Consider the following 17,952-nt stretch of genomic DNA (forward strand, 5'->3'; position numbering starts at 1 on the left):
CAGTATGTTTATCTGCAGTTTTTGAGTCTTGTGGAGTAAACATCCATAAGGGGTCATGGGAGTGGAGTCCATAACAGGTTGTTTTCTCTATACAAATTGTACCTGCTGCCTCCTAATTTGTCTGAAATCTTTCTTTAGCCGCTTTATGTACCCAGAGACAACATGTACAAGAAGAATTTATCGATTTATACTTTATTTTCAATAGAGCTTTGAGCTACTGAGGGTCATTGAGGACGCCACTGGCATTGGGGCAAAAATAAGCCAGTCATACAACAATCATACTCAAATGTCTGTGTTGTCTCATTTTGAATAACTTGACCTGAGGACATCAGTCATGTGAGACAGTGCAGAGTTTATCAGCCCAGGGAGGAGACAAGAAATGTTTCTTACTGCAGGAGTTGAGGTAGTTTACTTTAAGCAACCAGATCGTTGTGATTTTATTACCAACAAGTGATCTTTATTGTGTTTTTGTGTGTTTAATGTTCAGTAATAATATTTCTCAGGATAATGGGACATTATATAATGAAGAGACAATGGTTAATTTGTTATCTAAACATGATATTTAATGTAAAATTTAGGGGGGAAAAAATTTGTAATATTAAAAATATAATGTATAAAATATATGATATAAATATTACATTAATATAACACCTTCATTATTTGGCTTCATCAGCCCAGTAAGAATACTGTTGGATTTTGTACAGCTGCTCAACCAACTCCAGTCACTGTGGCTCTCGAGCACAATAATAAACAGCAGAATCTTCAGTCTTCAGACTGTTCATCTGCAGATACAGCTGCTCTCTGCTGTTGTCTCTGGAGACGGTAAACCGGCCTTGGACTGACTGAGAGTAGTAGGTGCTGCTACTAGTATGAGTGATAGCAGCAATCCACTCCAGTCCTTTTCCAGGAGCCTGTCTGATCCAGGCCATCCATCTGCTACTGAATGACAATCCAGATGTTGTACAGGTCAATCTGTGGGATTCTCCAGGTCTTTTAATCGCTGGTTCAGATTCTGTCAGAGTCTGACCATCAACACCTACAATCCAAAAACGATAAGCATGTCATACATTACCTTGGTACACAGATCAGAGAAAATCTTTGTGTGAAATATGTCAGTAATACAAATGGGAATGTCAAATCGAGAGCAGTGAAAATCTTCACCTGCCCAGCAGAGAGTTAAAAGCAGCAGTCCTGTCCTATAGTCCATCATGTTAAACTGTGTGTCCACTGTTCTCTGTCCTCCTCTCTGCACTCAGATAAGTAGAGGTGAAGATATCTGAGTTTTGCATCGACTCCTCCTCACAGGGAGGAAACATCTGGACTGGAATCTATAATTTTCTTTGATGAAACTAGAATAGAGTTTTGCATTGACTCCTCCTTTTCTGACTTTCTCCTAACTGTATTTTTGTGTTTTCACAAATCATCTCACCATATCTCTTACCATTTTGACTTTGTTTCACATTTTTAACCTGATGTTACCTAATCCTTTATTTTAATTTGTTTTTACTTTAAGCCACTTTGTAAAATTTGAATGTGTTCATTTACTCTCACTTTTGTCCAATGCAAAGTACAAATAATGAAATAATGTGACAGTTCTTAAATAAAAGTTATTATTAATAATTTCAGTCAAAACATTGATTTCAGTTCATGTAGTAGGTAAATCATCTTGTTGGCTTTAGATAGGTAAACAACATCTCATGTCTCCTAAAATTATTTTTGATCAAATTGCTGTTTTTCATGTGAATAAAGCTTATGTACAATATTATTAGACCAAACATCGATTTTTTAAACTAACAAAATTCAGAGCAGAAAATTCAACTTTTGAAGAAAATTCAGCTGTATTTCTACATAATCACTTAAATCAGGTAAATTAATGTTAAAAGATTTCTAAAAGTCTAATTCAGTCTGTCTTGTGGGAGAACAGACAATGATGTATCAGTGATTGAAACCTCCAAGTATTTAAACTAGGGCTGTCAAAATTAACGCCATAATAAAGAGTTAACGCAAATGTTTTTAACACCACTAGTTGTTTTTGATGTAGGATTAATGCATGCATGTTTTGTGATTTGGGCCTCGGGACGCTCTTTAGTTTTGGGAAACCAGGAAGTGATGTACAGTAATGTTGTGGGTGGCTAGCAGAAACAAGCCTTGAGCAGAAATGGATAAAGAAAAGAGTTTTGAATGGCAAGTTCAGTTTCAAAGCCCTTCCAGATGGTTCTCTTGACAAGACTAGGGGTAGTGATAGAATTGTGGAAATTGGTTCTCTGACAAACACATTTTAGATTGTCTGCAGTAATTGATGTTGAACTAAAGCTTACTCTGTGAATGAGAACAGAAGAAATCAAAGATTTGACTTGTTTTGACATGTTGAGTTTTTGTACAGCGTTGCTCCTTCCTGTGTCACTGTGGCTCTCGAGCACAATAATAAACAGCAGAATCTTCAGTCTTCAGACTGTTCATCTGCAGATACACCTGCTGTCTGCTGTTGTCTCTGGAGACGGTAAACCGGCCTTGGACTGACTGAGAGTAGGAGATGTAGCTGCTTCTGCTGATGTAAGCGATCCATTCCAGTCCTTTTCCAGCAGCCTGTCTGATCCAAGCGCTATCAATATTACCACCAAACCCAGAATATGTGCAGGTCAGTCTGTGGGATTCTCCAGGTCTGTTAACCACTGATTCAGACTCAGTCAGTGTTTGACCCTCAGTACCTACAGATATTTAAACAGCTCATTAGTTACTGTAATGCAGCCATGTTGTATTTGTACCAGGAGGTTTGTCAGAAAATCATCTATTGTTCTTACCTGCCCAGTTAAATGACAGGATGAGAAAAACAACCAAATAATCAGGTCTGATCATTGTTAAAGCCAGTTGTCTCTGTCCAGTCTACAGTGTGTATGTCAGTGATTTAGTGTCTGTCCTTCACTCTGCAACACATATGTAGAGATGGAAGAGATCAGAGATTTGCATTGACTCCTCCTCCTATAAGAGAAACACAACACATATCTGGGGGGAAAGAAATCATAACTTTACATAGTGATTATGATTTTCTCAATAAGGAAGATAGATTTATTTAGACTCAGATTAGATGTATTTATATACTTTGCTCAGCAGCATTTGCTGGCCATCCATATTCTGGATATATCATTCATAAATGTCCAAATATATTCTCAACCCCTGCTGTTCAAAAAAAAAAAGGAACATTATTACAATTTTTTTTGTAGAAAAGCAAATTTCAATTGTAACAAAAAGCCATATCATTTAATCACTGTAGCATACTGGGAAAACAAACTATATAGTTTTGAGAATTACATTTTTTTTAAGTATGCCTGTTTTGGGCTGTACATCATCGTGCCCCGCCCCCCACTGAATGATTTCTTTCAAAGATTTGAGAGTGGTGGTAGTACAAGGGCCTCCACCAAGCGGGACTGTGTAATATCTTTTAGGCGCACCACTTTTGGACACACTGTTTTGTGAGTAAAGGGAAATAAATATTGGAATAGCCTTCCCTCCACAATAAGGGACCGTCCCACATACATCAATTTTAAAACTCGTTTAAAATTCTGGCTTTTAGAAAACCAAAGCTGCACTCACTTTTAACTTTTGACTGCCTCACACATTTCACTATGTGTAACAATGTATGTTCTGTTGTATTTTGTCTTGACTGTTGTTAGTGTTTGTCTTGCCTCTCAAACTATGAGGGTGTTGCATGCTTGTTACTGTTTTCATGTTTTTAATTTTATGTATCTGCCTATGTGCAATAGATGAAAATTAGCTATGGTGCTAACTCTAGCATATCTACATTGTGTACTTGTACTGATGTCCATTAATATGCACTGTCCCTATCTAAATAAACTATTAAAATGAAATAAAAATAACACTAAAAAACAGGAAGTCACAAACCACAACATCAGCTGTTGCTTCCATTGTGGTCATGAATTTGTGTATGTGTGCTTAGAGACACTGTCATATTCTCCTTAGTATCATCTGACGTCTTATCTTCTACTGCCACCTGTAGGTTCTTGGGAAATAATTTGGTTTTTGTCAAGCCTCTCTGCTTCCTTTAACCAGTGTTACTCTGGCACAGTAATACACAGCAGAGTCCTCTGGCTTTAAGTTGGACAGTCTCAGATACACCATGCTGTTGCTGTCATCTCTACTGATTTCTACATGGCCCTGCACACTGCTGGCATAAGTGTTTCTGCTTGAAGTAGAGTATCCGCTCCCTATCCATTCCAGTCCTTCTCCTGCAGGTTGTCTGATCCAGCTCATAACACAGCAGCTAAATGTGAAGCCAGATCCCCTGCAGGAGAGACTGAGAGTCTCCCCAGGCTTTTTCACTACTGAACTGGAAGGAATGGACTCCATACTCTGACCTGGACAACCTGATGAGATGAAAGGAGAGAAGAACCACAGAAGAAAGTGAGACAGTCATCTGGAAGGTTTTCTGGTGTCACTGTCTGACCATCAGTCCATGTTGTCTGAGAAAAGATAAAACAGCAAGAAGCAGGAGAACTCACAGGGCAGAGAGAGAGCAACCAGCAGAAGAGTGAGTGTGTTCATCATCCTGAGGCTGGAGATGTGACATCTGATGCTCCACACAAAGTACAAGAGCAGTCAGCAGGACAGAAGTACACTGCACAGACTGAAGATTTGCATCAGAACATAATGGGGAGGGAGTGGTTCCTAAACCAGCACTCTGTGTAATTTGTACAATAATAAATATATTTGTAGAATTTATTATTCTTTCATTTTTTTATTATAATTGCTTTTCCTTCTATGCTATATACAATATCACATCCAGAAACATGATCACTTTTTTGTAGTGTTTTATCATATAACCAAAAAGTAAAAAAAATTAAGGATTATCTGTAAGGTTTACGTTAAATGAACTCACAAATGAATGATGTAATGTAAAATGTATGGTTGAGTCACATGGGTGCTGGGTATTTTTGCAGGACTGTTGGTGGTTTGCATCTCTGTAGAGCTATTTTTAGGAAAGAACTTATATATATTATAATATATTGAATTTATCTTCTAATTTCAATAATCTTTTTACAAATGCAGGCTCTGAGTCATGATAAACTGTCCCAACATGCTGACAAATACAGTTTTTTATTAATGACATATCTTTCATTATAAATTGTCAATCATTCAGTGGAACATGTGTTTTCACAGCCCTGACATGCTTCAATGCTTCTCACACAGAGATCAGTGTTATTCAGTTGTTGTACAGCTTAGTAGTGTTGTGTGTCACTGTGGCTCTCGTGCACAATAATAAACTGCAGAGTCTTCTTGTTTCAGACTCTTAACCTCTAAGTGCACACGATTTTGAGAAGTGTCTTTGGTGATGGAAAACTGTCCTTGGACACTTTGGGCAAATATTGTGCCAGTTCCGCTATCGATGCGTCCGATCCATTCCAGTCCTTTCCCTGGTTTCTGACGAATCCAGTGCAGCCAAGCTAGAGACAGTCCGTCCACCTTACAGGACAGAGTGACAGGTTGTCCAGCTCTGCTCACCACTGGCTCTGAGGAGGTGAGGGACTGGCCCTGAGCAGCTGGAAGAGACAGAGTTTAGATTACAGGGAGCCAGCTGACATCCAAAGCTCCTTTTCTCCTCCTTCGCTCAACACCGACTTCACTCACCTGAAATGAGAGCCAAGAGGAGGACACTCTGTACAAAGGTCATGGTGGGAGGCTGTTATGGGGATTATATATTGTGTTGACAGAATGGGTGGGGATTATGCTTCAGTGTGAATTTACATTTTAGCAGTGCTCGACCCTGAGAGAGAAAAAGAGAGAGAAAGATTTTCGAAACTGACTGAGTTCCAACATTAAAGATGTTGTTCATTGTTTCTCTTATTTTCAGTGTGTTTGGACAGTTTTTCAACTGTGTGCATTTCTAAGAGGGTAAGATTGTGTGGTGTGTAGTTCAATGTATACAGTACAAGCTGTAATGTCAGTCTAAGACGTTAATTTAAAAGGTTTTTGTTCACCTAAGTGAGGTGGATTACTGCTAATAGAGAAAACAATGTGACAAATGAATACATAGTTTTTCCTCCAAGAGCCAAGGAAGTAAAAGTTTGCCTTATTGCAGTATTACTACAGTATCCATTCAGCTTCCAACCCAATGACTTACATACACAAGAATAAACAGCAGCTCCTTCAGTCTTCTAGCTGTTTATATTGAAATTGATTTGAAATGATGAAATGGAGAAATATACAACTAAATGAATACATTAAGAATCAGTCACTGCTGATCTAGCACCTAAATGTTCTATTTTTGTTGGGATGAAGCAAGCTCTCAAAGGGTCTGAGTATAAAATTGTAGTTTTGAGTGGCAGTCAGTCAAAATCAAAGAGATAAGCAGAACTAAGTGTTTCCATATAGAGGACAGAGAAACTTGAGACTGAAGCATTCTAGGGTTTTTATGAAAGAAAATGTAACATTATTTGTGACTCCCACTTTAGATGCCACATGGCTGAAATGTGTATGTAGTATTTATTTTATTCATACCTGGACAAGGATTGTTTTGCTGTCTTTGGCTGTTTTTTAAGGAAGTGATAATTGACAGGACCCCCTCTAAAGTGATATGCTACATCTCAAGGGGCTATCCTTTAAATACATTTAATAAATTGAAATGAAAGATTAATTAAGATACTTTTGTTGGTGGTTAATGTCTGTCTTTTTCAGGGCACATTTTCATGATTTTATTAAAAACAACAAAAGCTAAAAAAATAAATAAATAAGAATACATCTATAAGAATGGGATCTGCAGGATTTTGTACAGCTGCTCAACCGAATCAGTCACTGTTGCCGTTGAGCACAATAATAAACAGCAGAATCTTCAGTCTTCAGACTGTTCATCTGCAGATACAGCTGCTGTCTGTTGTTGTCTCTGGAGATGGTAAACCGGCCTTGGACTTACTGAGAGTAGGAGATGTTGCTGCTTCTGCTGATGTAAGCGATCCATTCCAGTCCTTTTCCAGGAGCCTGTCTGACCCAGGTCATCCAAGATCTACCAAAGTTAAACCCAGAGGCTGTACAGGTCAATCTGTGGGATTCTCCAGGTCTTTTAACCACTGGTTCAGATTCTGTCAGAGTCTGACCATCAACAGCTGTCAAGACAAAACGAAAATGTGAAATATGTCAGTTATAGAAATTAAAACTGTGTCAAATAAATATCAGTGAAAATCTTCACCTGCCCAGCAGAGAGTTAAAAGCAGCAGTCCTGTCCTATAGTCCATCATGTTAAACTGAGTGTCCACTGTTCTCTGTCCTCCTCTCTGCACTCACAGTGAGGAAACATCTGGACTGGAGATATTTAATGAAACTGAGTCAGAGTCAACCCTCCAAGTCATCTGTTTTAATATTTGTCTGACATGTTTTAATTTGTGTAAAATGTTCGTCGGCATTAACACCACAACCACATTAATTCTAATGATACACAAATGACATCTGACACGTTAAAAAAACAAGGGTTATTAAAATTTGTTAAATTATGGTTCATCTTGGTATTAAGGCTCTGTTTCTCATTAGTCACTTTTGAGCGTAATGGGCAGCACATTAGATCATGCATAATAATATAAATAAACAAAAGTTTTAGTCTGATCACCAACATCTACAAGCATTTCTGAAAATTGCTTTAATATCATCTCACTATGTCATAACATACGTAGATGCTTTGTACTTATGAATATGACTTTGTGTATTTGTGAAGAGATGTAGCTACTGTTTAAATGTAGTTAGTTATCAGATGTTACATGAAAACAGGAAGAAAAAATGTCCTCTTTTATAGGCTTTACAACTCGATTAATACCATTCATTGAATTCCATAAACATTAATGTATTAAGTCATTAGAGAGTGCTGTGTTTATTAATGTTCACATTTAGAACATGTGTGTGTGGTTGAGTCTTGCTGGTTGCTGGGTATTTGTGCAGGTCTGTTGGTGGTTTGTATCACTGTGGGGTAACGTACACAGTAATACACAGCTGTGTCCTCAGGCTGCACATTCTGTCCTTTTAGAGTCACTGTTAGAGCAGAAGTGTCTCTGCTGTAGCTGAACTCTTTCTTCAGAGTTGGACAAGAGCATTTGGTAAAGGCCACTTGTTCCCCACTGATAGGAAATCCAGTCCATTGGTTTTCCTTCACTCTGTCTGATCCAACCTGTTGCATAGCTGTTATCAGTCAAAGAATAACCAGAGACCTGACAGCTGATGGTCAGAGACTGTCCAGGCTGCACAACCATTGAGTCTGTCTGGATGAGATCAATACTGTTCACACCTGTGGAAACACAAATCAACATTATCTCCATCATTCATCTGACTATTCAGGGTTTCTAATGTGTGTATTAGAGTGAATCCACTGAAAGCTCCTCACAGGATCCAGCAGCCAGCAGCAGTATCAGAGCTACAGAGAACATGTTGATGTTGAAGCTGAACTGATGTCAGCTCTTCTGTCTCTCACTGACACACACACACACACACACACACACACACACACACACACACACACACACACACACACACACTTCACTTCTTTATGAGGCCACACAAAAGGAGGCTGATTTACATACTGATGATAGTAAATCAGCTGACTAAAGTATATTTGAATAAATCAAAATGAAGATGAAATGTTCAGGTGTTCTCACATAAAGAGAAGGTGAATCCTGAATCTCTGACAAACATGTTAATGAAAAGTAAAAAATGACATGATAGAAGAGAAACGATTCATTTAAATCACTGAATTCATTCCATCACTTGAAAGGTTATATATACTGTACATTCAATTAAGTATCACTGATTGTTATGTCAGACTATTTAAATTCATTGATTGTACTGGTAATGTTACCTTTAATTAAGAACCTAAAACTGTTTCTCTCCTTGCTGTAACAGTGAGCTGGTGCAGTGTTACCGTGGCCGTAGTCGTGCACTTGCGACTTACAATGACTTACAAAGATACATAACAGCTAAGTGTATGCACTATACAGGATTTACCCTATCATACTTTATCGACAGGAGTAGATAGGTCAAATAGCAAACAGCCAGCCACAAATAGTCTGTAAACTAAGCATCAGGCTGTTTTTGAGATTTTACGTGAACAATGGTTAAAGTTACTCAGGCTACCAAAGAATACCATAATTCCTCCGTTCAATTATACCTTAGCGACGCACCCCAAACTTCCATCCCTAACAAACAGCCATCCATGTATATCGGCTCTTCCAGTCTCTCCACTGCTGGCTGTTGCATTTTAATGGGAGAGAGGAGCAAGAGGGGTTAGGATCATCTTCAGCCAGAGAGGACATTATTTCTTCAGCTTCTTCTTGCGTTGTCACCCCGGTGGGAGATGTGCTAACAGGGCTTGCAACAGGTGAATTAGTCGTGCTATTAACATCATCGCTACACAATTTCTTAGTAAAACCAAAATTAATTAAACTGCCTTGTTTTCTTTTTGCCATGGCTATATGATGCTTATTGCAGAATGGATTTCAAGGATTTTGCGCGCCGATTAATGGCCTCCAATGTTTATATTTTTTCTACGAATCTTTGAGGTAACCTGTACTAAACATGAGTTGAATTTGCACCGCAGCGCCGCCACGCCTTGATGCTCATACCAAGAATAGCATTTATAGTTATCTTTATTGAAGTGAATTAGGTTCAAATCGCCGACATGCATGAATGATATTTTTGCAGTTTTACACATAATAATCCACGATGATCACATTACACAAAACTGAAATTGCATGTCAAAACGACACATTGTCAATATTTTTAGAGACCCCCCAAAATTTCACAAATCACGTTTCCAGGGGAGCCCATGTCTTATTAAGGGGAGCTGAGCTCCCCCTAGCTCCCCCGTAGTTTGCACCCTGAGCTGGTGTTGAAACCATTAGTGGTCTGAGGGCTCCTCCTCTGGTGGCTTCATCAAATGATCAAGTTACACTGTAATAATGTATGTATGTATAATGTAATTTTTGATTTATTCAAATATATATACTGATAACTATAAACTGTCAATATTATTTCCACATATTTTCCAGACTTTCTTCAAACATTAAAGATTGTTTAATATAAAATAGTTATCTCCACACATGATACAAGTAAATTCACTCTAAACAATAGCGTTAAATGCTGTCATCACTCATCTCCACTTTCAGCTGTTTTCTCTTAGAAATAATTTAAATGAAACCACAGTATATGATGGAAAGAGTGATATATTCTTATCTAATTATTGATTTTATTACATAGCAATATGAATCATTTCGGAGTTTGAGTATCAGTGAGTTAGGATCAATGAGAACAGCAGATCTGAGTTTCTCCTTTTAGTAACAAAGGAGAGAGAAACTAGACACTGACTGTCCTCTTGTGATTTTATAAAAGAAACAGTAACATTATTTTTCATTCTCATAGATTCCACATCATGTCATTTACAGACATAATTGTGTCTTACTTTGTAGAAATGTAAAGTATTTGTGGAAGTTTAATTTCAGCAACCAGATTGTTGGGCTGTCTTTGGACCTTGTATCAATGAGTGATCTTTATTGTATTTTTAAACATACAATATGTAACTTTCTGCCGCTAGGGGTCTCTCAACCAAAACAATGGACGGTAAAAATTCAGGATTGATTTTAAGATTTTAGTACTGACTTTCAGAGCCTTAAACGGTCAGGCCCCACAGTACATCCTGGACCTTTTGAAGCCGTATTCTTCTGGCCGGACCCTTCGGTCCGCTGGCCAGAACCTGCTTGTAGTCCCTAAGACTCGTTATAAGACCCGAGGGGACATGTCTTTTGAGTTTGTTGCTCCCAGACTATGGAACGCCCTGCCCCTGTCCATGCGTCTTGCAGACTCTGTTTTCTCTTTTAAAAAGGATCTGAAAACATGTTTATTTAGGAAAGCTTTTGGTTGATGGGTTTTCACCAGTGTCACTTTAATTTTACATATGTATATACATTCTTCATTGTTTGTTTTACCTATTCTTTTGTACAGCACTTTGTGATTTTATCTGTGAAGAGCGCTTTATAAATAAATTTTACTTACTTACTTACTTTACTAAAACTGGACTTTTGATGACGTTTGGAAGTTGTGTGGAATTATGGGAGTTTTTAGTGTTAAACACATAGACAGTATATAATGGACCAATAGACCCCGTTGCTCTGGACGGAGACCAGTGAAGGCTATTAGAAGCACTTTTCCGGTGATGGCCAGCTTTACTGCGCAGCCTCCAACTGAGAGAATGTGACGTGAGCAACGTGTCTGAAAGTTGTAAGTCTTCTGGTAGCTGTGCCAAGAGAAATCTCAATCATTCCCAATCTTGCAGATACGGAGAGTGTAGGTGGATGTAAGGAGATATCATGGGCACAGGCTAATTATTGCTAACTAACATGCTAGTTAACATTAGTAATTAAACCTAAACAGCTCATGTAAGTCGAAACTGCCTGCGAGCTTCTCCTGTACGATACGGTAATTCCTCTACTATGCGACAGTAAGTCACTTGGTTATGACACAATCGTTAGCTTATATTTACAAAAACGTCTGCTACGGAGCCATAACGTGAGGTACAAGGTAATGAAGCCTTTTATACATTGTCGTGTTTCTTTGGAACTAAACAATGGACAAATAGAGTCTTCAAACATTTCTGATGTAAAATTATTCGCAGTCAAGTGACGTAAAAAAAAAATGGCGGTCAGCGGAATGCTAACAGGAGGTGATGGCCAGTTAGCAACAAAATGGCGCCATAGATGGCTCGAGTTCTGAAGCGAAGCTTACCCCCTTGGTTAAACAGCTTCGCTGCCAGTTAGAATGCATCAGTTCACGGACGAGTTTACCCATTCAAGTTTATTCACGTTACGTTTAGTAACGTTTATTCATGTTATTGTAATAAAATAGCAGTTTCCCCAACATAATTATGTTTTTCTTGATTAGATTTTTATTTGTAGCTGACCAGTTAGCTAGTGAGCCAGCAAGCTAACAGTAGCCAGCAGCTAAAACACAAAATATTTCACATATCAATGTCACCTTTTGGATGGTTTCAACACCGGGGCGGACGGGGTTTGTTGTAACGCTAGCTAGCTACTAAACGAGGCTGAGAGACGGGTGTGGGTGGGGATTGTCGGGGAAATCTCCGCGATAGCGAGCCAGGACGTTCGATGCCTGTTGTGCAGCAGCAGAACATCTCTCAGCTGCCCGGAATTATCTCCCCTTCACTTTTCAGTAATCTTAACTTTTCGTTTTGGTGCTTAACCCACCTTTTGTCGGGTTAATTTAGCTAACCGTAAAGACAGCTAAACGCGAAGGGGGGAGAAATTCGGCAGGGAGGAGATTTTCGGCACATACACCGGTAGCGCTACGGAGATGTAGCTAGCTACCGCTATGGATGGCCGCTGTTGTGACTCGGTGCTGGGTCTGATATAGTCTGTGTCCCGACGTTTAATTAAACTGCCGTTAGCGTCAGGCACTGGAGATAAGTTCTGGCCGGGGTTGCTGTAATGGAAGTAGCTGGCTGATAGCTGACTGGGGGCTAACGGTAACTAGCTAGCTATATGTCCTGGGGCTGTTGTCTCACCCGACTGAGTCTCTCTGCGCCGGGGGAGTGAGGCAGACAGACCGGGGTGTGCTACTTTGGCTAAATTAGCATTAGATTAATCGTCTATCTACAGCTAACGTTAACATTACTAGTGAAGTTATTCGTGGGTTAGCTCAGTCTGTGTTAGCTGCAGTCATACTAAAAATAACTTTATTAGCGTGTTGAACGATGTTGTAACCTCATGATGTTACCCACAAAGCTTTAGCATCAATGTTAGCACATTGTAGTAACGTCAAGCTGGTATCGATATTGAACTATCAAAATAGATAAGGTCTCTCTTGTATTACTGTGATAAAAAGTGGGATACAATTAATCACAAAATGATGCTGTATGGCAAAAAAAAGCAGTATTACGGTTACAAGTATTTTTTTTCTGTGACATTGTATGATTTACAATTACTCCTGAACGTATCATCTTGGTGCCAGTGTTCTGACGGAAGTTAGAGTAACTGGAGGGTGAAAGGTTATATGACGCCACTGACGGGTGACTAAAGGAAACGTGCCGTGTCTGAAAATAAAAGAACAGATTTCTCTGGGTTTGACATTTGGTGGAAACATTTGGGATAGTGTAAGAACACAACTCATAAAAATATATAACATAGGTATGGTCATTTTTAGACATTTTAAAGCAGAAATGTTACATATTGTACCTTTAATGTGTTTTCAACATATGGAAATAAAATTACAGAATATAAAACAACTTAACAATCTCAAAACAACATTTTAACATAACATCTTTAAATATCTACATTTTATGAAAAATATTTCAAACTTGTGCACTGCCAGCCTGAAAGAATGAGTACTGTAGGATTTTGTACAGCTGCTCAACCAACTCCAGTCACTGTGGGTCTCGAGCACAATAATAAACAGCAACTTTAGTCTTCAGACTTTTCCGATCCAGCTTCTTTCATAATGAGAAGAGTTTTTGCTAAGATCTGTATACAGACATACAGTATTATAGCTATCTTTCAAGTCAGAGTATATTTTAAAAATTACAGAGAAAAAATGGCAACAAGGTTTTGATTTCCTTCCTTTTTATGGCTGGAAAATGATTTAATTCCAGGATTTTGTGTAAATTTGGTATGAATAAAAAATTTATTTCATGAAAAACCTTGTGTACAATCTGAAAATCATGTGGAAGCTTTTTAATTTTAAATGTTGCCAAAATGTTGATTTTTGCATGATCTTCATGCAGGTACTTATGAAGTGGACACAGTTTCACCACATTAATACATAGAACGTGTCGACTGTATGGCAAAACAAGTGATACTGAGTCAACTGAATGTTCCCATTGTGATTGTAAATAGAGGAAGTACACTCTAAAAAATGCTGGGTTATTTCATCTACCCAACCGCTGGGTTATGAAATGTTTTACCCATTATGGGTTATTTATATGGAAGTTGGGTTATTTTGTGCAACTCATGTGTTGAGTCAAAATCCATCAACCCAACATACATCGGTTGACCCAGCACGTGGGTTGTTTGTGCTTCGAACGTCATCAGATCATCACCAGAGTCCACACACCGAGCGCTTGTCACAGCAGAGAACCAGTCTGGTCATCCAACGAGGCAAATACATAATAAAAGGTTTGTGTACACTAGCTACATGTCTAATTCACATTGTCTGTGTTGCGTTACCTATTAAAGTACTATCTTTATATTGTGAGGCTAGTTGGTTAGTTTGGCTAACAACGTAGCTAGCTAACGTTAGCCATTTAGCCGTTATCATGGAAGCATGGATAGCCTACAGCTTATCCGTTTGGTCTGAATTATATTAATGAATTAATGAAACAAGTTCATAATGCCCATGGGCATATGGTCATGTTTATTGAGTTCACCAGGCTAATTTGCCAGCTAGTTTCAAGCTAGCCAGGTAATTCGGCAGTTAACAAACTATCTAGCTAGCTAGCTAGCTAGGTAGTTTACTAGCCAACTGGCTGTCAGTTAGTTGCTTTGCTAGCTATATTATTTTAACTGGCTGTAAATGAACGCGCTTGTTTTTCCTTGAAGCTTTTAATGTGAAATGTGAAGGCATAACAGTGTATGACTGATTAAAGTATGTAAAAACAGTGAGATAACCTGATATGTGTGACTAAATGCATTTATGTGCATTTCTTTAAGTAATGTGGTGACCCACAATAGATAAGAACAAATGCTTATTTAAAATGGCGGCCTGGCAAACGACAAGGGCCACTTGAGTTAAGGGTTAAGAAAATATAATAAAAAGTTTGGGAACCACTGCTGTACTGTTGTACTGACACTGTGCCCTGAAGGCTATGCTTTGAGCAGCCACAAATATTCTTGTAAAAGGTAAAAACAATTTACATGCATGCAATTTGTCATATGAATTGTATAGGTAGAGAGGGAGGATTGTGATGCTAAATAAAATGGCTGTTATCTTCACATTGGATTACATTCTGCTGTTAGTCTGCATTGCTTTTACATGGTGATATCTGAATAGTTAATACAATAGCAATTGTATCTTTGCTTAAGCTCTTTTTGTGTTTGTTTCAGATCAATGGATAGCTTTGTCATTAACACTTTGACAGAGTGCCAGACCTTGTCAAAAGATTTAAAAGGTAAGAAATATGTTTTCCCATCCACAGCATATCAAGTCTGCATTGCTACTAAAGCCCTTTTCAGACATGAATTCTTATGAAATATAATTTCCTCTTTTTTTCAATAGCTTCCACGTAATATGTCAAAGTGACTCCAATAGATGAATAGAGCCGGCTATTGGATTCCTGGAGGAAAGGCTGCGGAACGTCAGGAAGTGGCTGAGATCAACCAGCAGGTCGCGGAGCACGGCACAGACACCACCACAAACGCCAGATGATGGCGCTCTCGCAAGGGCTCTCATACCAGGTAATTATTAAACTGAAAAATTATTTGATGAAGCAAAACATCCATATTTCAGTGAATGACAACTTTCTTGTTCTTTTTTACAGACAGTACCATATCAGACGAACGTGGGTCACAGCTTAAAGAATGGTTGAGAAATAATTCTCAGCCCCTCAGCCAGATAGAGACCTACATGCCGAACACAGCAGTCTACAGGGCCAAGTGGATTAGGGACAACAATTGGACCATCGATCAGATCCTCGAAGAGTTCCCTCACCTAATGACCAAAGGCATGGTAGGTATAGGGAAATATGATCTTACATATAAGGATGCATTGTTTATAATGTTTTATTAGTGTGCCACATTGAATTGGTTTTAAAAATGTGTTTTCCATTTTATAGATTGCACAGGCTTGTCCTGCATGGGGATGCTGCATCAAAGTTGTTTGAAACTTGGTCACGTGAAATGCCAGGAGGGGAGTCTAAAATGGTAAAATTTATTCAAAGTAGAATACTTGCTTGCAAGTAGAGCTAATGGCTCTTAATAGCAGCTTTTTAATAGGAATTTGAATTTGTTCAGTATAGACCTGTTGAATGTTCAGCCAGTTCATTCGTAATTGTTGTTTTGCTCTGAATGTTTTCCTACCTGAGTGATATGAACTGCACCAGTTCCACTATATTGTTGATATAATAAATTTTTTTCAAAGATTCCATTATGTTGTTTTGTTTTTGTATTGTTTAAGTGTTTATTAAATAATATATGCATACATCTAGCATGTATTCTGTTCTAGGTTTGTAGTTTAACAGTTTTATTGCAATTTATTTTCTTAAATTGTACTGTAATGTGTTAGAATTAATCTGGCATATAGGTTAATTTTGCCCAGCATTTGGGTACACTATATAACAAATATGTAGTTGAATCAACCCAGAATTGTAATTAATTTGACCCAGCATTTGGGTACACTATATAACAAATATGTAGTTGAATCAACCCAAAATTGTAATTAATTTGACCCAGCATTTGGGTACACTATATAACAAATGTATGTAGTTGAATCAACCCAGAATTATAATTAATTTGACCCAGCATTTGGGTAGAATATTTAACTCATCTGTTGGGTTAAAAATCAGCAACCCATCTTGCTGGGTCAAATTAACTACTGTTGGTCCGGTGCAATAGTGATCCAGCGGTTGGGTTATAAAACAACCCAAGTTGGGTTATTTTTAACCCATCATTTTTAAGTGTGTAGTTTTTGTATGACTCTCCTAATATCGTCTCTCACTGTGTCTGTCGTGCACAGTAATACACTGCTGTGTCCTCAGTCTTCAGACTGTTCATCTGCAGATAGAGTTTACTGCTGGAGTCATCTCTGGAGATGGTGAATCTCCCCTGGACTGACTGGGAGTAATAGGTAGAAGCACTGCCTGTGTGTACAAAAGCGATCCACTCTAGTCCTTTTCCAGGAGCCTGTCTGATCCAGTTCATATGGAAGCTACTAAATGTGAATCCAAATGTTGTACAGGTCAATCTGTGAGATTCTCCAGGTCTTTTAATCACTGGTTCAGATTCTGTCAGAGTCTGACCATCAACACCTGTCAAGATATAAAAAACATCAAGTGAAATAAGTTGATGACATGAATAAAAGCAATGTCAAATCAAGGTCAGTGAAAATCTTCACCTGCCCAGCAGAGAGTTAAAAGCAGCAGTCCTGTCCTATAGTACATCATGTTAAACTGTGTGTCCACTGTGCTCTGTCCTCCTCTCTGCACTCAAATAAGTAGATGTGGAAGATATCTGAGTTTTGCATCGACTCCTCCTTTTTTGTCTTTCTCCTAACTGTAATTTGTGTTTTCACAAATCATCTCACCATATCTCTTTTGATTTTGTTTCACTTTTTTTTTTTACAGTATGTCACTTTGTAAAATGTGAATGTATTTACTTACTCTCAGGTTTGTCCAATGCAATGTACCAATTATGGAATAATGTAATATGTATAATATACATCGCTTCCAGTTCATGTAGCAGGTAAATCACCTTGTTGGCTTGAGATAGGTAAACAACATCTCATGTCTCCTAAAGTTATTATACTTGCTGTTTTTCATGTGAAAATTCAGCTGTATTTGTTTTTAATTATTTAAATGAGGTTAATGTTAACCGATTTCTAAAAGTGTAATTCAGCCTGTCTTGTAGGAGTACAGACAATGATGTAGCAGTGATTGAAACCTCCAAGTATTTAAACTAAGGCTGTCAAAATTAACACCATAATAGAGAGTTAACGCAACATTTTTAACACCACTAGTTGTTTTTGATGTAGGATTAATGTACGCACGTTTTGTGATTTGGGCCTCGGGACGCTCTTTAGTTTTGGGAAACCAGGAAGTGATGTACAGTAATGTTGTGGGTGGCTAGCAGAAACAAGCCTTGAATAGAAATGGATAAAGAAAAGAGTTTTGAATGGCAAGTTCAGTTTCAAAGCCCTTCCAGATGGTTCTCTTGACAAGACTAGGGGTAGTGGTGGAATTGTGGAAAT

General features: G+C 38.2%; 5 gene segments (V, D, J or C); all 5 read right to left on the bottom strand.

Moving 5' to 3' along the window:
- Positions 1–707: 707 nt before the first annotated feature.
- On the bottom strand, positions 708–1,304 carry LOC114569124 (immunoglobulin heavy variable 3-23-like). The segment is given in 2 exon segments: positions 708–1,036; positions 1,162–1,304. Coding segments are annotated over 2 exon segments (363 nt in total).
- A 2,737-nt stretch (positions 1,305–4,041) lies between these two features.
- Positions 4,042–4,563, bottom strand: LOC114569384 (Ig heavy chain V region 3-like). The segment is given in 2 exon segments: positions 4,042–4,382; positions 4,518–4,563. Coding segments are annotated over 2 exon segments (387 nt in total).
- Positions 4,564–5,250: 687 nt separating this feature from the next.
- On the bottom strand, positions 5,251–5,686 carry LOC114569385 (immunoglobulin heavy variable 1-24-like). The segment is given in 2 exon segments: positions 5,251–5,555; positions 5,644–5,686. Coding segments are annotated over 2 exon segments (348 nt in total).
- A 2,187-nt stretch (positions 5,687–7,873) lies between these two features.
- On the bottom strand, positions 7,874–8,420 carry LOC114569387 (immunoglobulin heavy variable 3-33-like). The segment is given in 2 exon segments: positions 7,874–8,281; positions 8,378–8,420. Coding segments are annotated over 2 exon segments (451 nt in total).
- An 8,280-nt stretch (positions 8,421–16,700) lies between these two features.
- Positions 16,701–17,167, bottom strand: LOC114569388 (Ig heavy chain V region 6.96-like). The segment is given in 2 exon segments: positions 16,701–17,014; positions 17,101–17,167. Coding segments are annotated over 2 exon segments (363 nt in total).
- Between the last annotated feature and the right edge of the window lie 785 nt (positions 17,168–17,952).

The sequence above is a fragment of the Perca flavescens genome, chromosome 15 (assembly GCF_004354835.1).
Source record: "Perca flavescens isolate YP-PL-M2 chromosome 15, PFLA_1.0, whole genome shotgun sequence".
Taxonomy (NCBI): Eukaryota; Metazoa; Chordata; class Actinopteri; order Perciformes; family Percidae; genus Perca; species Perca flavescens.